Source organism: Girardinichthys multiradiatus, chromosome 10 (assembly GCF_021462225.1).
Source record: "Girardinichthys multiradiatus isolate DD_20200921_A chromosome 10, DD_fGirMul_XY1, whole genome shotgun sequence".
Classification (NCBI taxonomy): domain Eukaryota; kingdom Metazoa; phylum Chordata; class Actinopteri; order Cyprinodontiformes; family Goodeidae; genus Girardinichthys; species Girardinichthys multiradiatus.
The window spans coordinates 36,135,360-36,158,063 of NC_061803.1; the positions used below are offsets into that span (position 1 = coordinate 36,135,360).

The following is a 22,704-nucleotide window of genomic DNA, read 5'->3' on the forward strand; positions in this document are numbered from 1 at the left end:
TGTTGTCACATTTTTTGACCACTATGTCAAAATATGTTTAACTGTTAACGGTTTAGCTGTTGTCTTTGCTCTAGTGTTACTTAGACAAGCTAATAGACTTAGCTGTGGAGGCAGGAATGAGGTGGAGAAACTGGCTCATTCAAATAAAGTGATGTCTGTTTTCCAGGAAAAATCTAGCTTTCCCTCAGTAGTAAAAAGGAAATATGCCTGTTCAAAGAAAAGTTATATACTTGTAGTTCTTTCAACAGAATATACTCCTGCATGATGATTTCTGTGTAGTCAGAAATCAAAAGCTAAGGTGGATTTGTCTTTATGACACAGTTGACTCGCTTTTCCTCTGTGTTCCAAGGCTGTGTTTTACAGATCCTGTCATATCTCCCTTCTTTCACATCTCTGCAGGAAAACGGGGTCTCTCATCATGCTCCACTGAATAAACCATCAATTAGGCTGAGCATGACTGCTTAAATGCTTTTCAGATTCCATAAAATGAAACATACACACACAAATGAGCACACACACTAAAGCAAGGAGATAACACACATAACTGAGAGAGGAACTTGATTTTTCTCAGCTGACTGACCATGTGTGGAGTCACTTTGAAAGATGATTTAATTCGGCTTATTTTGTTTGATGCCTCTGCTGAGATGAATAAACCCAACCTTTAGATCACTAACTCCTTGCACCAAGTAAAATATCGATCACAAGCTTAATTAAATTTCTCCAAACACTAGAAACAAATGGAACATTCCTCTTCTCTGGAATTCCCTGTTTTTATGTTGACAGGATGTAAAAACCTAACACGGTTAGACTGCTAACCTTGAGGTTTTAGAATTCGTTGAATTCAGGTTTTTTTTTTTTTTATTGGTTGTTTTCTTTGCATGGTTTTAAGCATGATTTATACATATTTAAAGATTTTGAGGCCATTCCAGCATCTTAGCCTGTTTCTTCTATTCTAAAACCAATGTTGATGTTTTTTTAGGAACAGTGTCTTGTGCAAACATCCAATTTTGTCCAACAGTCTCATTGCAGTTTTGAGGTAAAGAATCTGGATGTAGTTCTTGTGTGCAGGTCAGTACCACAGAAACAGCCTCACAGCATGATGCTTCTTTCCGATTAGATTTTTAATCTGCCTTCTTCGTGTTTCACAATCTGAATAGTGGAAAGTGCTTGACATAGCCATATGACATGAAGCAAAGTCAGCAGCAACAGCATGAGTCTGGATAACTTTCTAAATTCTCCAGAATTTGTCTATTGTGAGCAATATGTTGATCAGCAGAATCTGAAGCAGATAACATGTTAGGTAATTGCAAACAAGTTAACTTGTATTTGAACCACCTAGCCACATATTATTGAGCATAGGGGAAATGACCCACAGACATCTAATGCTCATCAATCAACTTCCAGTTCAGGGTGGTTGTTGTGACATTCTAAATAATTTTCTTTAATGTGAGGGAAACTGTCTGGGTCTTCTTCCAGATGTTAGCAAAATAGAGATACATCTGAACTTGTCAGGACAAACTGCACACAATCAAGATCATGAACTAGAAGCTATTAACCCTTGGCCTTGTCAAGATACGGGATGCTTTAGAAGATTCAGCACTACCTTTAAAAAGATTTGGATGAGTAATCCATCCATACAATATATGACACTGAATGTATAATTTTGACCTTCTCTGGAATATTGATAATCTACAATAATATTAAAACTTGCCTTTTAAGTTGATTTCAAATTTCACTGAAGTTGTTTGAATGTTGGATGATCCATCCACAGTGGAGAATACTGACCAAATAAATCCTAAATAATAAATATGTTGTTATAATTTCTTCCCTCTGCTTTTGCTCACGTTCAGTTGTGTTTATAGTTGTAGAGCTTAGTTTTCTCATCAGTCTGGTAGCTCACATGTCTGAACTGGACCTATTCTATGGAAACTGCAACACAAGGGTTTGACCGGAAATGGACCTATGAAAGCAGCTACCTAGGAGGACAGGTAGAACTGCTGAATACCAGCAACGCTGTAACAAAGTTTGTTTCTGCAGCTGGTAAATTTACAAATGGAAAATACAAAATCATGCTCTACCTTATTCAGTAGCTGCCCATCTCAGCATCAGTGACAACTTTCTACCACTGCTCAGATTCATCGCACCGGCCAATGTTCATCCTTTGCCCAGCACCTCACCCAACCCTCAGTTCATCATATACAGGTCCTTCTCAAAATATTAGCATATTGTGATAAAGTTCATTATTTTCCATAATGTCATGATGAAAATTTAACATTCATATATTTTAGATTCATTGCACACTAACTGAAATATTTCAGGTCTTTTAGTGTCTTAATACGGATGATTTTGGCATACAGCTCATGAAAACCCAAAATTCCTATCTCACAAAATTAGCATATTTCATCCGACCAATAAAAGAAAAGTGTTTTTAATACAAAAAACGTCAACCTTCAAATAATCATGTAGTTATGCACTCAATACTTGGTCGGGAATCCTTTGGCAGAAATGACTGCTTCAATGCGGCGTGGCATGGAGGCAATCAGCCTGTGGCACTGCTGAGGTCTTATGGAGGCCCAGGATGCTTCGATAGCGGCCTTTAGCTCATCCAGAGTGTTGGGTCTTGAGTCTCTCAACGTTCTCTTCACAATATCCCACAGATTCTCTATGGGGTTCAGGTCAGGAGAGTTGGCAGGCCAATTGAGCACAGTGATACCATGGTCAGTAAACCATTTACCAGTGGTTTTGGCACTGTGAGCAGGTGCCAGGTCGTGCTGAAAAATGAAATCTTCATCTCCATAAAGCTTTTCAGCAGATGGAAGCATGAAGTGCTCCAAAATCTCCTGATAGATAGCTGCATTGACCCTACCCTTGATAAAACACAGTGGACCAACACCAGCAGCTGACACGGCACCCCAGACCATCACTGACTGTGGGTACTTGACACTGGACTTCTGGCATTTTGGCATTTCCTTCTCCCCAGTCTTCCTCCAGACTCTGGCACCTTGATTTCCGAATGACATGCAGAATTTGCTTTCATCTGAAAAAAGTACTTTGGACCACTGAGCAACAGTCCAGTGCTGCTTCTCTGTAGCCCAGGTCAGGCGCTTCTGCCACTGTTTCTGGTTCAAAAGTGGCTTGACCTGGGGAATGCGGCACCTGTAGCCCATTTCCTGCACACGCCTGTGCACAGGGGCTCTGGATGTTTCTACTCCAGACTCAGTCCACTGCTTCCGCAGGTCCCCCAAGGTCTGGAATCGGCCCTTCTCCACAATCTTCCTCAGGGTCCGGTCACCTCTTCTCGTTGTGCAGCGTTTTCTGCCACACTTTTTCCTTCCCACAGACTTCCCACTGAGGTGCCTTGATATAGCACTCTGGGAACAGCCTATTCGTTCAGAAATTTCTTTCTGTGTCTTACCCTCTTGCTTGAGGGTGTCAATAGTGGCCTTCTGGACAGCAGTCAGGTCGGCAGTCTTACCCATGATTGGGCTTTTGAGTGATGAACCAGGCTGGGAGTTTTAAAGGCCTCAGGAATCTTTTGCAGGTGTTTAGAGTTAACTTGTTGATTCAGATGATTAGGTTCATAGCTCGTTTAGAGACCCTTTTAATGATATGCTAATTTTGTGAGATAGGAATTTTGGGTTTTCATGAGCTGTATGCCAAAATCATCCGTATTAAGACAATAAAAGACCTGAAATATTTCAGTTAGTGTGCAATGAATCTAAAATATATGAATGTTAAATTTTCATCATTACATTATGGAAAATAATGAACTTTATCACAATATGCTAATATTTTGAGAAGGACCTGTAGTTGCAACTACAATCTTAGGTCATGGATTTGTCTGCCAGTCTTTTACTCAATAGTTTCAAGAGGATACCCCTGCTGAAATTCCTGTTCCTTCTTTGTATCTGCTGTTCTGCATTTAAAAAAAAATCATGTTTTTCTTAACTGCATTATAAGTATTAGTATATAGGAATTGAACGTTTAAGTGTCTTCTATTTGCTCTTAAATAAATACCAAGTTTAATGGTTTGCCATTGTACGGTTTGTGATATTCATGTCAATATCATCTTTATTGTAATTGTACGTGTAGTACAATTACGATAAAGATCTTCAGTTCCATTGATTGGCCCATGTTACCTTGGTTTATTTTTATTTTTGAAATGCCTGCTCTGCACCCTATCCAGCTCTCTCTGTTTTAGTCCCAGATTTTAGTCCCAGTCTGAAGTGCAGCAGTCACATACACAGGAGTTGTGGATTCACATCTGATTGATTGATTGTCACATGAATAGGGTTCTAAAAAATTATATTTAAGCTCCTTAATATTACTTTATTTAAGCTACTTGAGACATTGCAAATGGCTTAAAAATCTATGTAATATCTATGAAACTATGTAATAACTACGTAATTCTAATAAAAACAGCTGTATTTTTCTTATTTTCACTCAGTGTTCTTAAAAATATAATTCGTTGTGTGTTATTTGTTGCTGCCTTCCTGGATTCCGGGGCTTTACTCTTCATCAGGACCAGCATCAGTCAAACCACGCCAAGAAAGAAACTAATGCTTTTTCAGAGATGACTCATTGACACACTGGTGTTCATATTCTAATGCTCTGCCATGTTTGGAATAAACCTATAACTTCTGTCTATAATATGCAAAGGAACTGGATCAACATGTTAGTTTAAATTGAACTGGAAAAAGCAAAAAGAGAAACTTACCATCAGCTTTAGTTTAGATACACTTCAGTTGTAAACTGGGAACCACAGCGCCACACCCTCCCCTAACCTACGTGTAGTAGATCCATGGATGAGGAGAGCCTCAGCAGGGAGATGGTCGTGAAGATAGAATATGCTCTGATCACAGGAGCCTGCAGTCGTTAGTCGAGCGCGGCGGCTCCGGGAGCTGCTGGCCGCCTCGGCCTTGTTCTCCTGACTCCATCCGGATCTGGTCAGGACAGAAGATCCATAACTGGTTTATATCTTCTATCGAGCTTTGCGTGACACATGAGCGTGGGCGGACAGATGGGTGGATGACCACGCTCAGAAAACATAATGCTTTAAAACCGAAGCAAATTTTGTTTGATAAGCAAAATAGGATTTATTAAAAGCTACTGGCAGCAGGAGAATAACACATGGTGGTGTTTGCAGCGTTTTGCTTTTCTTATTCCCATTTAGGTTAAGTTGCCTAAAATATGAGCAGTTTACTCTAAATAAGCCAATTATCTGCAACCCGAGCAGGTCTCTGCCTACAGGACAAGAAACCACTTTTAAAGATGCTGCCTTCAAACGGAAAGCAGAGGCGGGATTTACCTGCGGTCGTGTCTTTCAGTTGAGCGTTCCTCAATCCAGGTCAGGATCGTAGTGGTTCCGCTCGGTTTCTGTGAGGATGCGCCGCATGTGACGCAGAGCAGAGAAGGGCGGGTTGGGAGGTGTTGTGTGGAGGTTTCTTTCCCAGCCAGATCCGCCCCGTCATTAAGTGATGATGGCGACCTGCACGGGGCGGGCAGGGTTGGGGGACTACGCTCAAATAACTTGTATTTCATTTGCATGCAAGATGTTGCATTTAGCACTATAGACATGTTAACTAGGGACAGAAAGCATCTCCACGTCTTCAACTATCTGCGTTACAGCTCGGTCTCCCTGGTTGGTAAATCTGTCCGTTTATTTAATTTAAATAAATGAAGAAAATAACATCCATTAGTCACACGCTGGAATAAAAATGTATGTTTGCGCAACACAACTGCTTAGTAAATAATACTATTAAACAAAAAAAATTAACAAAATAAAATTATTACTTTTCCTTTAAATAAGAAAAAACAGCGTCGGTTCGAAAGCCTGTTCCCATGACGACCGCAATGCCAAAATGTCCGGAGAAGAAGCGCGTCGTGAGAAAAAAGAGCAGCGAGTGGTGATGAAGGTCAGTGTTTGTAGCTGTGGCGGGTCGTTGATATGTTTTACTTTTGTCACATAAACTTTGTCCACCCGACAGAAACAGGAAACAGAGATCCTGCAGTGGGACGCGTTGCCAGCGCAACTGATTCGGGAGTTCCAGGAGCTCAGCGCTGAGGAGCTTCTGCAGTAAGTGACCTTTCTCACATCCTGCTAGAGGTCACCCACTCACAGGTGATCCATCAATTGAACTGAATGGTCTTGAACAACAGGAGGAAAGTGGTGTACTTGGAGAAAACTCACACATATATAAGGAGAACATGCAAACTCAACATACAAACAGTCCAGCACCTGAGCCATTCTGGCTCAGAGGCAACCATATTTGAGGCCACCAGTTTATTTCTTTGTTATGTTGTGTCAGAAACTGAAAGGTTTGATATTCACTGAAATGGGAAATAAAAATATTCAGTTCAGTTCATTTTAAAAATGAACTGAATTTTTAAGTTCAAGAACAGCTGACAAGATGTAAGTTGGGTTCTGTTCGTGTAATGTTCTTTGGTAGGTGAGGAGTGTTAGTATTCTAATATTCTGTTTTAGCTGCATTACGCCCTCTTACACTGTTACAGTGTAATCTAAATCAGTTCTTTGTTTGTAGTAAAATGGAGAACATACTGGGCTTCACAAACCACCGGACCTGTGTCAGAGAGACTGTCCTCCTTCATTACTATCTGTTTGGGTTCTGGTGGGCTAAAGAGGCCAGGTTTACCCCCACACAGACTTCTTTCACCATGGCTGTGCTCCACATGCTTCTGGAAAACCTAAGAGGTGGGAAAGGGAGAATGTTGGTTCTACAAGCTAATTAATTATATTTTATTCACTTTTTACACTTTGGCTTTTTCTTTGGTAAGAATAGTAATAAAGGTATGGTGTGATAAATTAATCTGTTATTGTATTTGATATAAAATTAAACATAACTTTATTTATTTTTTCACATTTTCCCCACTATATCAAATTATAGGAATAAAAGAGTATGTACTTTCTTCTAACTTTGCATGTTTGCTGCTAGCATCACAGATATATGTTATAAAGAAGCCCTTCCTTGAAGATAAGTTGTGGATCTGCTTGTTCTTGCAAACTTACTTGAAAAATAAAATGCCAGAACACTCTCATATTTTACAATTGTTGAATATATAACAGTTCTAAATAACAAGCCGGTTTAGGCATTAAACGTGTAATTAGCAGTTTTCTGCAGCATCTCAATAAATTAAAGAAAAATTCCAGTAGATTTACTGGTTATTTGTAATTTGTCCTTCTTCACCAGAGAAACGGATGAGTTCAGTGGATAATTTGGTGGTGCTTATAAAAGCCATAGCTGTTGCCTGCCACTGTTCACCTTCTGATGAAGACACCACTTCACTTCTGGACAACAATGAAGCTGCAGCGATGATATGCTATGTTACAAAAAGGTTAGTCTGTTCAGACAATCCAACTGATCAGCAAGCAGTTTTAACAAAATTTCTAACCTGGACTATAACCATATTCCTGATTTCCAGTGATAGTCACAGCAGTTGTACAATATTAACAGTTTAATGGTAGTTTGTCAGGTATAATATTTGGACTTGCAATGCAAGTACAATAATGACGGCTTTGCTCCCTTGGTGCAACACCAGTCTCTGGGAGTGAAAGATAAGCCTAACAGCAAGTCATCTCCTAAACTAAATGCTGCAACCACTGAAAAACCATCTCTTCCGTCGATTATGATGGGCAACGTGAGATTGTTGGGAAACAAGTTGGATGAACATCAAGCCCTACAAAGGACCCAACCAGAGTACTGGGAATGCAGTATTATGTGTTTTACTGAGACATGGCTCCAGGATCATATTCCTGACTCCAGCGTCTCTCTGCCGGGCTTTTTAACCATACGAGCAGACAGAGATTTAAAGAGGAGCAGCAAATGTAAAGGAGGTGGACTGGCAGTACTTGTGAACAACAGATGGTGTAATCCAGGACATGTTACTGTGAAGTGTCGTCTCTGCAGTCCAAATATTGAACTGTTGGCAGTAAGTTTTCGTCCATATTATTTACCCAGAGAGTTCACCAGTGTTATTTTGGCAACAGTTTGCATTCCACCTTCCACTGTTGCCGACACTGCATGTGATACCATCAGCTCAGTTGTTGCTAAGCTACAGAAACAAAACCCCAATGCTTTTGTGGCAATTTCTGGTGATTTTAACCATGCTTCACTCTCTGCTACACTTCCAACATTTCAACAGTTTGTCAGCTGCTCTACCAGAGAAAACAAAATGTTGGATTTGTTTTATGCAAATGTCAAGGACTCATACATCTCTACAGCGAGACCTCCTCTAGGCAAATCAGATCACAATCTTGTTTTTCTCTGCTCGAAATATAAGCCCCTTGTTCAGAGGCAACCTGTAATAAAGAGGACTGTGAGAAAATGGTCACAGGAAGCTGAAGAAGCCCTGCAAGGTTGCTTTGAGGCTACAGACTGGGACGCACCGTAGAGGACATCAATGCCATAACTGAGTGTGTAACCGACTATATAAACTTCTGTGTGGATAACATCATCCCCACCAGAACCGTGAGATGCTTCCCCAATAACAAACCTTGGATCACCAGTGACCTGAAGGACCTCCTTAACAAGAAAAAAAGAGCCTTCAGAGAGGGAGACAGGGAATTATTGAGGAGTATACAGAAGCAACTTAAAGTCAAGATAAGAGACAGCAAGGAGGTGTACAAGAGGAAGCTGGAGAGCAAGCTCCGGCAAAACAATATCAGAGATGTGTGGTCAGGGATTAAGAAGATCACAGGCTTCAAGCAGAAGGATGATCAGACCGATGGAAGTCTGGATAGAGCCAATGAACTGAACACTTTCTTCACTAGGTTCAGTTCAGAAACAAGCTCAGCATCCTCCTCTCCTGCTCACAACCAAACAGACATCCCACCCTCCTTTGACCCACAGGACCCACAGCTGTTCAGTAACACCTCAAATGTTTTATCTACCACCTAGGCCCTAGACCCTTCTCCTTCTACATGTTTGCCTTCAACCATATCAGAAGATGCTGATGCTTCCTTTACCACCTCCTTCCACCTGTGTGTCTCAAGAAGTCAGGTGAAGATGCAACTGGAGACTGAATCGGAATAAGGCTGCAGGTCCAGATCATGTCAGCCCTAGAGTCCTGAAGGGCTGTACAGAGCATCTCTGTGGGATTCTGCAGCACCTCTTCAACCTCAGCCTGGCCCAGAAGAAGGTTCCGGTGTTGTGGAAAACTTCCTGTCTTGTTCCGGTATCAAAGAAAACTCACCCATCAGTCCTCAATGACTATAGACCTGTTGCCCTGACATCCCATATCATGAAGGTCCTAGAGAGGCTCCTGTTGGCCCCCCTGAATAAGCAAACAATAAACTATCAGGACCCCCTTCAGATTGCTTATCGCTGTGGAGTTGGAGTTGAAGATGCCATCATACATCTGCTTCAACAAACCCACTGTCATCTGGACAAAGCCAGCAGCATTGTGAGGATCATGTTCTTTGATTTCTCCAGAACATTTAACACAATTCAACCTGATTTGCTCTGTCAGAAACTCCAGAAGACTCAGGTGGAGGCCTCCACAATCTCCTTGATCAAAGACTACCTGACAAACAGACCACAGTTTATGAGACTGAAGGGTTGTGAGTCTAACCAGGTAGTCAGCAGCACAGGAGCACCACAGGGGACTGTACTCTCACCATTCTTTTACACTCTGTACACCTCAGACTTCCAGTACAAGACAGACTCCTGTCATCTGCAGAAATACTCAGATGATTCTGCAGTCGTGGGGTGGATCAGAGATGGACAAGAAGCTGAGTACAGGAAGGTGGTGGACCGCTTTGTGGCATGGTGTGGAAACAATCATCTCATTTTGAACGGGAATAAAACAAAGGAGATGATTGTAGATTTTAAGAGAAACAGGAATAAGTCAAAAACTATTTCCATCTTGAGAGAAGAGGTGGAGGTGGTGGAGGAGTATAAATACCTCGGTGTTCACCTGGACAACAGACTGGAGTGGAGATGCAACTGTGAAGCCGTCTACAAGAAGGGACAGAGCAGTCTGTACTCCTTGAAGAAGCTTAGGTCCTTTGGTGTTTGCAGCAAGATGCTGCATATCTTTTATAAGTCTGTTGTGGAAAGTGTGATCTCTTCTACCATCATCTGCTGGGGTAGCAGCATCAGAGCCAGGGACTTAAAAAAGCTCAACAAGCTGATAAAGAAGGCTGGTTCTGTTCTGGGGAATGTTCTGGAACCTCCGGAGATCATTGTACAAAGAAGGATTCTTCATAAAATGAAGAACATTATGGAGAACCCTGACCATCCTCTTCATGAGGCTGTCCTACAACAACAGAGTGTCTTCAGTCAGAGGCTTCTTCAGATCTGCTGTAAGACAGATGCTACAGGAGATCCTTCCTGCCCAAAGCCATCAGCATCTACAACGGTTCTTTGAAGAAACCTTCATAATATGACCAACAACAACATTTAATTTCCCTTTGGGATTAATAAAGTATTTTTGAATTTGAATTGAATTGCTTCCAGGAGTTCTTAGTCATTAGACACAACTGATTTATTTTTTCTGTAGCTGTCCTTTTAAAAGCAGAAGAATAAATAAAAAAATCAGACAAACAAAACCATCTGGAAAAAAATGCCTTTTCTTAACTGGAAACATAACGATAACAAAGTATTAGGGCAGAGGTAGCCAGCATGGTACACAGGTACCATGCTTCAGGGACCACTTATCACCTCGAGGCAAGTTCTAAATGTAGCTCTTGACACCATGGAGTTCTCGTGCTGGTACTGGTACTCGTACACGTCGTCTTCCGCTTTATCCGGGACGCGGGGGCAGCAGACTCAGCAGAGACGCCCAGACGTCCCTCTCCCCAGAGACCTCCTCTAGCTCCTCTGGGGGGAGCCCAAGGCGTTCCCAGGCCAGCCGAGAGACATAGTCCCTCCAGCGTGTCCTGGGCCGTCCCCTGGGCCCAGGGGACTCAAGGGTTCATGAGGGTATAGAGCTGGTCCAGTGTTCCACGGCCGGGACGAAAACCACACTGCTCCTTCTGAAGCTGGGGTTCGACTATCGGCCGGACTCTCCTCTCCAATACCCTGGCGTAGGTCTTACCAGGGAGGCTGAGGAGTGTGATTCCCCTATAGTTGGAGCACACCCTCCGATCCCCCTTCTTATGTAGGGGGACCACCACCCCAGTCTGCCAATCCAAAGGCACTGTCCCCGTCCGCCACGCAATGTTGAAGACAACCATGACAGCCCCACAACATCCAAAGACTTGAGGTACTCAGGGCGGATCTCATCCAACCCCGAAGCCCTGCCACCGCGGAGCTTTTTAACCACCTCGGTGACTTCAGCCCGGGTGATGAAAGAGTCCAACCCTGAGTTCCCAACCTCTGTTTCCACCAGGGAATGCGTGATGGCAGGATTGAAGAGATCCTCGAAGTACTCCTTCCAACCGCCCGATAATGTCCCCAGTCGAGGTCAGCAGCTCCCCACCCCCACTGTAAACAGTGTTGGCAAAGCACTGCTTCCCCCTCCTGAGGCGCCGGACGGTTTGCCATAATCGCTTCGGGGCCAACCGGTAGTCCTTCTCCATGGCCTCACCGAACTCCTCTCAGGTTCGAGTTTTTGCCTCTGCCACCGCCCGGGCCGCAGCACACTTGGCCCCACGGTACCCGTCAGCCGCCTCAGGAGTCCCACAAGCCAACCACAGCCGATAGGACTCCTTCTTCAGCTTGACAGCGTCCCTTATTGCTGGTGTCCACCACCGGGTTCGGGGATTGCCGCCGCGACCGGCACCGCAGACCTTACGGCCACAGCTACAGGCGGCAGCATAGACAATAGAGGCGGAGAACATAGTCCACTTGGACTCTATGTCTCCAACATGCCTCGGAATCTGGTCAAAGCTCTCCCAGAGGTGAGAGTTGAATACATCCCTGGCCAAGGGGTCCGCCAGATGTTCCCAGCAGACCCTCACTATGCGCTTGGGCCTGCCAAGTCTGTCCGGCTTTCTCCTCCCCCAGCGGATCCAACTCACCACCAGGTGGTGATCAGTGGACAGCTCAGCCCCTCTCTTCACCCGAGTGTCCAAAACATGTGGCCGAAGATCTGATGATACAACAACAAAGTCGATCATTGACCTCCTGCCCAGGGTATCCTGGTGCCAAGGACAATGATGGACACCCTTATGTTTAAACATGGTGTTCATTATGGACATTCCCTGACTAGCACAGAAGTCCAATAACAAAACACCGCTCGGATTCAGATCGGGGAGGCCATTCCTCCCGATCACGTCTCTCCAGGTGTCACTGTCATTTCCCACGTGGGCGTTGAAGTCCCCCAGCAGAATAATGGAGTCCCCAGGAGGGGCACTATCCAGCACCCCCAACAGGGACGCCAAAAAGGCTGTGTACTCCGCACTACCACTCGGCCCGTACGCCGAAATGATAGTCAGAGACCTCTCCCCAACCCGAAGGCGCAGGGATGCGACCCTCTCATCCACTGGGGTAAACCCCAACATGAGACGGCTGAGCTGGGGGGCGACAAGCAAACCCACTCCAGCCCGCCGCCTCTCCCCGTGGGCCACTCCAGAGTAGAAGAGAGTCCAGCCCCACTCGAGGAGATGGGTTTCAGAGCCCACGCTGTGCGTGGAGGCAAGCCCGACTATTTCTAGTCGATATCTCTCAACCTCCCGCACAAGCTCAGGCTCCTTCCCCCCCAGTGAGCTGACATTCCACGTCCCTAGAGCCAGCCTAAGCATCCGGGAATCAGGCCGTCGAGGTCTCCACCTTCGTCTGCCACCCAATCCTCTTTGCACCGGTCCCTCACGGTTCCCCCTGCAGGTGGTGGGCCCACTGGGGGATGGTCTCGCATTTCTCGTTCGGGCTTGGCCCGGCCGGGTCCCGCGAGGAGCAACCCAGCCACCAGGCGCTCTCCGACGAGTCCCGACCCCAGGCCTGGCTCCAGGGTGGGACCCCGGCTCCGCCGTACCGGGCGAAGTCATGGGCCTCGATTTTGTAGTCGTCATGAGGGGTTCTTGAACCGCTCTTTGTCTGACCGGTCACCTAGCACCTGTTTACCAGGGGCATTTAAGCTCCAGACAACATAGCCTCTACGACATTGGAGCACTCAAACCCCTCCACCGCGTTAAGGTGGCGGTTCAAGGAGGGGACCATGGAGTTCTATGAAAAGATATTATTCATATTGTGCTGCTGTTATTGAAACGATTTTTAATTAACGTACAGCTGTGTTTAAAATTTTAGCAGTTTGTTCTGAACATAAAGAAAAAATATTTTGAATTTGTTCTGAAGCTACAAGAGGTGAGGTAAAAAGGATATAAGAGTGTCCAAATACATTTTTCTTTTTTATTCAAACATTCACTGTACAACTAAAACATGCCTTCCTGTTAATCACTAAATGCATATTTAGTTGCTTAACTACTGAGAACTGCTTGCCATCTGTCTTGTGTGGAGTCAACTAAATTCTGGCTCCTGTAAACAGGTATTCCCGCCCAGGACTACATCCCACAGTTCCTGTGCATTTCTTGGCTTTGCAGTAAAAACAGGATGTTAGACCTGAAATTACTATTTTCTCTCTTTAAGGCTCAGCACTCAAAAACGTTAACGTTGTTGTTCTGGAACCAATGTTCTGCTCCTTACTGCTATGGGCTCAATGTCTTTGTCACAGTGTGTCTCTTGGTCCTTTACTTGTTTACGTTTTAGTTAGGTGGTTGCTGTCCAGTATGATTAGTCTTTGAGTTCCCATTCTGGTGTCCTATTTTTTAGGTTATGTTCAGTTTATTGTATGTGGTTTTAATTCTGTAATTAGTTACGTTTAGTCAGGTGTTTTTTCTGTTACTGTTTGGTTAGTCCTTAAGTCCTCGTCTCTGGGTTCTGTTTGCTAGGTTCTGTTCTGTTGACTGTGTTTGTATTATTATTATTAGATCTGTTCCCCCCGTGTTCTGGTCCGTGTGTGTGTTTACAGTTTTGTTCTTTGTCTAGCTCCTCCATGTCCTCATTTGTCCCTATCTGGTTCACCTGCTTTCTCTGCTTCCCTGCCTCCTTGTCTCACCTGTTCCCTGTTCCTCTGATTACCTGTCCTATTGTTTCATGTCCACCTTTGTCTGTATTTAAGTTTGCCTTCGTCCTTTGTTCCACGTGGTGTCGTTATGTCTCTTTGGATTTCGTTCTTGCTCCGGATCCTGTTAAGTTCTAGTTTGAAATTGCCTTGTAATCAGGATTATCCAGCACCTCGCCTGCATGTAAGTGGACTCTCTTTAAATTAAAGAAGGAGTTTCGAACCCACTCTGCTTTTCTCCGTGCTTGTCTGCCTTTTGGTCCATCACACAAAAATACAACATTATGACAGTCTTGGTGAAACACACATTTCAAATACATTTGCTCTTCAGTGTAAACCAACATCCAACCACTTCCTCAAATTAATTCAGCTTAGTTCTATAGTACCAACAAATGTAATTTCATTGCAATTTACTAGACAAACATATCCCACTTTTATACAAAAATACAGCACTGCAAATATGTATTTGTCACCTGGTTTTACTGTTTTGTTTGATTGTCAACCAAATTTTAAGATCAGGCAATAATAACTGCTGTCAATACAGAAAGCAGTTGGTAATAGCTGAAATCAGCTCTCCCAAAAAACCTGGCACCATGTGAAAAAGTAATTGCCCCTTTTGTTGAATTAAAAATTAATTGTGATTAACTAAATATTTTGATTCAGTTTTACTAGCCAAACCTAGGCCTGGTCCTTACCAGGGCTGTATAATCAAGGAATCACAGAAACAGAACCTATTTGACAACATGAGGTACGTTAGAAGATCTTCAAAACCAACAAATTATTCCCCAATTTAAGATAATTCAAGAACATTAAAGGAAAGAAGTCACTGACATCGTCTGGAAAAAGGTACAAAATGATTTCCAAGCCTTTGGGACTCCATGTCAGGATACATAGATGTTTGGGTATTGGTTATTTTTTGTTTCAGTTTATTATTGTCATTAGTGTGTTTTCATATTATTTTATTCATTGTATTGGCTTTCTTTGTTGTTTCTGGTGTTCGGTGTGTGTGTTTGGCTCATTCCCTTATGTTAGTGTTATAATTCCTTTGTGTTTTGGTTCGGCTCCTCTCTGTGTTCACTGTAATTAGTCAGTCTCCTGTCTTCAGTCTCCTGCCCTCAGTCTCCCTGCTTGGAGTTCTCCAGAGCTGTTTGACATTCTACTGATTAGACTCACCTGGTTCCTTTGTCATTGATCACATCTCAATAAATAAGCTCCCCGGTTTTCCTTGTTTATTGCTGGTTCTTTCCTTTACGCTTTCTTGGTTCCAAGTTCTGCTCTCCTTGTGTCCTCAATGGAAGTTTGTTCTGTTCTGTTATTACTCAACCACATAATTCGTAACACATCATAGAACCACAGTGAAAACCCTTATCCACAAATGGAGAAAAAGTGTAACGTTGGTGAACCTTCCCAGGACCAGCAAAGCAAAATTACTCCAAGAGCTCATCAATGACTCATCCAGGAGGTCGATTCCTATCCATAGGCTCCTCTGAGGGATTTTCCCTTTTAATCCCTTTGTAATGTATGAGCCAGGTAATATTTAGTGAAGTTTGTAAGCTGTAAGCCTCAAAGACTTTTGTAAAGCTTTTAAACTTATGCAAGGAGGCTTAGATGTCAGTTAAACTGTTGATATATTGGAATGAAGGGAATAAAGTCTGGGGTGAATCAAGTAGGATGATAGAGGAGATATAGCTTATTTTATTTTAGGATCATCATTTTGATTGCAGACACTCTTCTCATGAGGAAGAGACATAAAGTTTTCCACCGTGTGAAGTTGTCTGCTATTGCTTTAAGTAATGGGATGTAATGTAATTGTGCCAGCTTGTTCAGCCTGTTAAAATACATATGTCCAAGGCCTGATGTTTCCAACCTTAAATGGGCAGGTTGGACTGAGATGAATATTCAATGAGATAGCAAGGGCTGTTCATTTGTTGCTTTCGGACAGAGTACTCTAAACTCATTATTTTGGGTTATTGTGTCTAGCAGAGAGAGGTTTGCTTTCTCAACAAAGGTCAACAGCACATTATAAACACAATCAAATTTTTATGGGTTATATAGCTGTTTCAATGTCATAAATAGTTTGTTTTGATGATTTGGAACTATTAATGGTGTGTCAACTCTTTCTGTCACACGACCAACATGCCCATCCACCCCCTAACCCACGGAGCAGAGCAAACAGCGCGCCACAACCAGGCCAGTGGAGCAACAAAACACGCCGTACACCAACACCAAGGCGGCCAATAAGCCACACCCAATCCAAAACAGCCATCTCACCTACATATATACATAAACCCCCAGCTAGCATAGGCACATGCACTCCCCCATTGACACCACCAACATCTAGGCCAGCCAAGCAAAAGCGATACAGCCAAGCTGCAGTTCCCCCCGAGCCAAGCCCCAACAGCGACACCACACATCCTTCCATATTTCCATAGGGACATGCTGAAAAACCACCAACCCCAATCATACACCATCCACCAGGAACCATGCAGCAGACAAACCCCACCCCAGTACAAGACAGAGAAGCCAGATGCAACCGCTAAGCCCAGCGATGCCTGCCAGAATTAGCTCCGTGAGAAAACCCACACTGAAGCCCACAAAGGGCACAAAGCCCACAGGGAGATCTAGTCCTCCTTTGTCTTTGGTCTTCTGTAGCATTTTTAAACTAATATGTGGGGGTTCATCTTTCCAAAGAAATTTAGGGTTAAGGTTGTTGTTATCTTTATGATTTGAATAGAACTGGCAAAATCTTTCTGTTTTTTTGTTTGTTTGTTTTTAACAAAGTGCATTGACAGTGGCACAGTTGGTAGCACTGTTGCCTTGCAGCAAGAAGGTCCTGGGTTCAACTCCCGGCCAGGGGTTTTTCTGCATGGAGTTTGTATGTTCTCCCCATGCATGTGTGGGTTTTCACCAGGTACTCCAGCTTCCTCCCACAGTCCAAAGACATGCCTGTTAGGTTAAGTGGTTTCTCTAAATTGCCCTTAGGTGTGTGTGGTTGTTTGTGTGTTGGACTGGCAACCTGTCCAGGGTGTACAATGCCTCTCAAACATAGGCTGCTGGAAATAGGCAGCAGCTTCCCTGTGACCCACTATGGAAGAAGTGGTATAGAAAATGAATGACTGACAAAGTGCATTGATCTGGCTTGTTTGTGAGCAGGTGTGATAGAAATAATCTGAACTGAATTGAAGGGGAGAATCAACAGCTCTGTTTGGATCCTCATTCAAAAATTATGCTCAGAGAAATGCAGTAATTTCTTTTCATGGAAACACTGAATGAGCTGTACAATATTCTCATCTTCTTGTACTATTAATAGCATACAGATTTTTTTAATAAATCCAATGTGGTTAGACTATAATATGAGGACTTATTTTTCCAAGCCAACATTTTGTAGATATTGGGTGTTAGCTGAATGGTAGTGAGGAATCTTTATGAGCCTTGATGATTGAACTTACATAGTTAATTTTTTGAAGTTTTCTTGGATTTCTGTGACCATCCGTTGGAATATAGTGGCCAACCCAGAATTCCTTGTAGGGGGAAACCATCAGGTCCTGAAGCTTTGCCATTGGGCACTTTTGATTGCATCGTGGAGTTTGGTTGTTAGTAAAGATAACTCTACAACTATTTTCTGCAGCTCATTTAGTTTAAGAAGAATACCTATATTTAAAAATGAATGAATCAGATGGATCGTTGTTTATAAGTATTAAATGGCTTTTAAAGTTTCAATTAACATAGTAGGGAGGCCAAGCATTTTGTTTCCAATAGAATTATTTTTTTAAATAAATTATTCCATGAAGTCATCTCTACTGAGAGCTGAAGCACCGCTTAACAAAGCTATGACTGTAATTCTAGCTCCAGAACTCTAAAGAAACCTGGGATTATTCTTGTTCTGTATTAATTATGAGCAATGTGCTGTCATAGTTTTACAAAGCGTCTTCCTTTACAACACTATTTTTCCTTAGTAAGTTGGATTTTGGGACTTTATGATCATTCTCTGGTCCATCTCCTCCCAACCTACAGGCAGAAATTAAAAGCTTCCAAACCTGTGGTTCAGATTGTTAAAAATTGGACTGATGAGTCAAAGCAGATATTACAGACCTGCTTTGACTGCACAGATTGGACTGTTTTTGAAACTTCAGCGACTGATGTAAACCAACTTACTGAGGTGGTGACATCATACATTAGTTTCTGTGAGGACATGTGTGTGCAGACCAAGACCTTCTGCACATTCAATACCAATAAACCTTGGTTCACTTGTCATCTGAGGCAGCTGTGCAGGGATAATGAAGAGGTTCACAGCAGTGGGGACCTGGCCCTGTATAAGCAGGGCAGGGACAAACGGACCAAAGAGATCAAAGAAGCGAAGAGAAGCTACAGTGAAAAGCTAAAGAAAAAGCTATTCACATGGAGACACTCGTGCTGTTTGGAATGGTTTGAAAAACCTGACTGTTTACAGGAGCCATTCCCCCCACCCTGAGGAGAATCCTTGCCTGGCAAAGCAGTTGATTGGCTTCTACTGCAAGTATGAAAAGCATCAATTCACACCTCAACCCAACTCCTCCACATCTCATTCAGACACAAATTCTTGCCATACAGCAACCACCCCCCTACTTTCAGACCCCCTGCCAGTACTAAGGATCTCAGAGGAAGATGTAAATAGATTCTTTCAGCACCTGAAAACAAGGAAGGCCTCAGGACCTGATAATGTCTCCCCATCATGCCTGAGGGCCTTTGCCGATCAACCTGCACCCATCTTTACTGACATCTTTAAGGATCATCATCACCATCAAAGAATTAAATGACAACTGGCCTGTCGCTCTATCGTCTGTGATCATGAAATTCTTTAAGCGACTGGCATTGAAGGACATCACAGGCCCCCTGCTGGATCCCCTGCAGCTTGCCTACCAGGCAAACAAGTCGGCAGATGATGCAGTCGACTTGAGACTACACTTCATCCTACAACACCTAGACCAACGAGGGATTGTATCCCAGGATCCTGTTTGTGGATTTCAGCTCAGACTTCAACACCATCAACCCAGATATCTTCCACCAGAAGCTCATCCAGCTCAAAGTCCTGGTCTCCACCTGTCAGTGTATCACCAGCTTCCTGAAGGACCGGCAGCAGCGGGTGAGGCTGGGGAGCATCTTCTCCTGCACAAGAACGATCAGCACCAGTGCCCCCCAGGGGTGTGTTCTCTCTCCAGTCCTCTTTTCCTTCTACACAAATTTTTGCACCTCGGTGGACCCGTCTGTGAAACTTCTGAAGTTTGCAGATGACACCACTGTTATTGGTCTGATCCAGGACAGTGATGAGTCTGCATACAGACACGAGGTGGATCGGCTGGTACACTGGTGTGGTCAGAACCACCTGGAACTCAACCCACTCAAGACTGTGGAGATGATGGTGGAAAACACCACCCCTACATACCCCCTTCCCCATCCTCAACAACACAGTGTCTGCTGTGGACCACTTCTGGTTCCTAGTGTTGGGATTATGAATCTGAGAATATTATTTAATATTTAATATTAATAATTTAATATTTTATCAAATAATATTTTGATCTGTTAAGGGCTGTCTTGTGAATACCAGCCCAGTAAGGCAATGGTATTAGGACAAAATAGAAAGGTGTGAGACGAGCTCTGACATTATTGAACAGTATAAACTCTGCACATACATGGAATGAATTCACACAATTTCTTAAAATACAAGAATTTACTAACAAAAATAAGTCAACTCAAAGTCAAACATATTTCAATCAACAAACTCTTTACTATGCTAAAACAATCCAGCTAAACTACCAAGCAGAATTAAAGAATAAAGAAGACTAAAGGACTATGTACAATATAAACAAGTTGATTAAAGATGATTGAGAACCATGACCAAAAGAGTGATGCAACATTACCATGCAATATTTTAAGAACCAAGGATTATCTTCAAGGATCTGGAAGTGAAGTTAAGTTAGTCTTGGAACTAACTTAGGCAATAATTACCTTTATACCTTTAGACAACCATTCACAATGCAAGATCAGATAAAATATTATTTTAATAAAATAATGTTTTAAGAATGATCTGTTGAATAAAACCAACCTTCTGGATGACTAATTCTCAATAGGATCTCATTAGCTGCCTTTATTTATTAAAATAATATTTAAAGAAATATTATTAAGGGAATATTTTGGAAAAGAGCCAAATCTTTCTGGAGAAATGAGGCTTAATGGTGTTTACTTAGTTATCAAATTTAGTAAAATGATGTTAGGGACACATTATTCACTGGATTGAAAACTAACCTTTCTGGGTAAATATTATTTGGCAGCAAGCACATGTCCTTAGCTGTTAGCAGTTGAAGTTAACAAAGGAGGCTGATAGCTAAGCACCAGAATTAAACACACACCTTTAAAAATACCGTCAATAAAAGGGTTAAAATGCATAAGCGAGGACGGCGCGTTATGGCCGATCTTCTGTGTTTAAAATCACTCTTTAAGTAAAGTTTGTCTTAACTTTAAAAACACACAGACAAAGAACACAACCTGAACATGTGTGCTGCAGATATTCTGCTAGCACCAAGATAGCTGAGTTCAACACAAACAAAACCAAACTTCATAAAATGAAAAACGTTTAGATCATTTCAATCTAAATCACTTCTATATTATTCTGCCCAAACACTTAACCTCATGAACTGTGGTGAGGAACGTTGTCCAAGGCGGCGAAGTTTGAAGAAACGTCCACAGTCTTTAAACGGTTAGCTAACCTCCTTAGCTGTGGGGAGTGGCGGCTGTTCTGTCGGCCGGCCAAACTGCACGTTACCGTAACCACGGTGATGCAGCTCCTGTTGTCCTTCTCTCAGGCAGGGAAAACCGCTTCACTCGGCTTGTAGCGACAGTGTCTCTACTGGGGACTTCTCTGGGACAGTTTGCTGCTGCAGGCCTCAGAGAGAAAGTAAGCAATGCTTATACCTTAATTTACCCCTTTTATGTTCTTTCAACAGTAATTCATCAGTACTTACCTTAGCGAATATGATCGATGATCGTATGACACCCTTGGATCCAGTTTGAAGAGTTTATGTCTTTTTGCCTGCAAAGAGACATTAGCGCGCTTGCCTCCCCTATCCCGGTCCCGCAAAGAGGAACAGTGGAAGAGATCGGACCATTGGAAAGGGGGTTGCTTTTATACATCCGGTGGCATCATGGGAAGTCCGCTGCTACCCCCCCCCCCCCCCCCCCCCCCCCTTCCTCAGTTGCTGGAAGTAGGTTAATGCAATTTATTTTGGAAGTTCCAGGTAAGTCTGTACTGACCTTTCATGTTGTAAAGCATGGCTGTGGGTTCAACACTATGAACCACCATTTCTCGAAACCTGAGATGGTCCTGACATAATAGACAATGTTCGAAAGAAGGCCCAGCAGAGACTGTACTTCCTGAGGCAACTCAAGAAGTACAACCTTTCACAGGAGCTGCTGGTCATCTTCTACACTGCTATAATTCAGTCTTTCCTGTCTTCATCTATCTCAGTGTGGTTTGGCTCATCCACAAAACAGGACAGGTCCAAACTACAATAAACAATCAGGTCTGCAGAGAGAATCATCAGGGCTGACCTTCCCTCTATCCAGGACTTATACAGGTCTAGGGTCAGGAAAAGGGCAGCTAAAATCTCTGCCGACCCCACACACCCTGCTGTTCAGGATTTCACCTTCAGGTGGTGCTACAGAGTACTGTCTGCTAAACTGTGTAGAAGACAATATGTATAACGTAATTTTTTCTCCAATTTCACAGAGGTCTGCTTTAAAGTATACAGCATTGAATAAACCCAGAATTGTTAGTTGTTGACATTACAGCCAGTTTATTGTGTTATTATTATTTTTAATGTGTTATTTAAGATGAGAGTGACAAACATGCCTGTGGTCTAGTGAACAAGATTTTGTCTTCATAAAATTAATTCTGTAAACATTTGCTGTGCAGTCTGATCCTGAAATACAAACTCTACCAACTTCTCTTCACCACATCCTCAGAGAAGTATCTGACAGGGATGGAGGTGAGGCGACCTCTGACTCTCAGACGTTTTGTGTCTGTATCTACTGTATATCTCCTTCTGTTAACATGTCAACATGCTGTGTTTCAGAGGACCATCCAGAGGTTCAGTTGTCAAGATGTTCTTATCCCACTTGAGGAAGGTATTTCCATCCAATTCGACTTCCAATCTTTTAACCAAAGACATGCAGAGGATATGACAGATTTCAAGGTTCATTCTACATAAATAAATACATAGACCTGGTATGAATATGGTTGGGTGTCTCAGAACACAGAGCTGGCTATATAAGGTCAGAGGTTAACTTACAGTGAAATATACTAAAACACTTTCATTTCCCAAGCTTCATGTGTGGTAAAAGAGATCAGTCTTTTGAATGTAAAAACCCTACATTTCACCTGTACATCATTGAAATATGTTGCCAGGTTCTTTCCCCAACTTTTCAGATATTAATCATACTTTACTATGCAGGCAAATATAGATGTAGTGGTGGTGAATGTGTTTATCTCCTCATGATAAATGAGATAGACAATTTTATTATGATCAGATATTACACCTCCGGCAAACATGTACGATTTAAAAAAAATATTGTAATTTTGCCATCATGTGCTCAAGTATTGTGTGTAATTAATCACCTTCTTCTGCTGTCTGACTGTTTGTTATATGTCTG

The 22,704-nt window shown here is 42.8% G+C and overlaps 2 protein-coding genes across 4 annotated transcripts in view; one reads left to right on the plus strand and one right to left on the minus strand.

Moving 5' to 3' along the window:
- Positions 1–5,443, minus strand: part of adgra1a (adhesion G protein-coupled receptor A1a) — a 28,927-nt gene extending 23,484 nt beyond the window's left edge. For 2 of the 3 annotated variants that reach the window (XM_047377768.1, XM_047377767.1), the window contains exons 1-2: positions 5,309–5,443; positions 4,718–4,943 (exon numbers count right to left, since the gene is read on the minus strand). Coding sequence is in view for 2 of the 3 variants with exons in the window: in XM_047377767.1 (XP_047233723.1) it covers positions 4,718–4,720 (3 nt within the window). In the remaining variant the exon portion in view is untranslated. The remainder of the gene's footprint in view (positions 1–4,717; positions 4,944–5,308) is intronic. The other variant, XM_047377766.1, reaches the window with a different exon arrangement.
- Positions 5,444–5,510: 67 nt separating this feature from the next.
- cabcoco1 (ciliary associated calcium binding coiled-coil 1) lies at positions 5,511–22,279 on the plus strand. The gene is made up of 7 exons (XM_047377769.1): positions 5,511–5,641; positions 5,810–5,915; positions 5,988–6,076; positions 6,543–6,712; positions 7,209–7,353; positions 21,968–22,040; positions 22,128–22,279. The coding sequence occupies exons 2-7, from the start codon at positions 5,862–5,864 to the stop codon at positions 22,260–22,262; spliced, it is 666 nt and encodes a 221-aa protein (XP_047233725.1). The 5' UTR covers positions 5,511–5,641; positions 5,810–5,861; the 3' UTR covers positions 22,263–22,279.
- Positions 22,280–22,704: the final 425 nt, after the last annotated feature.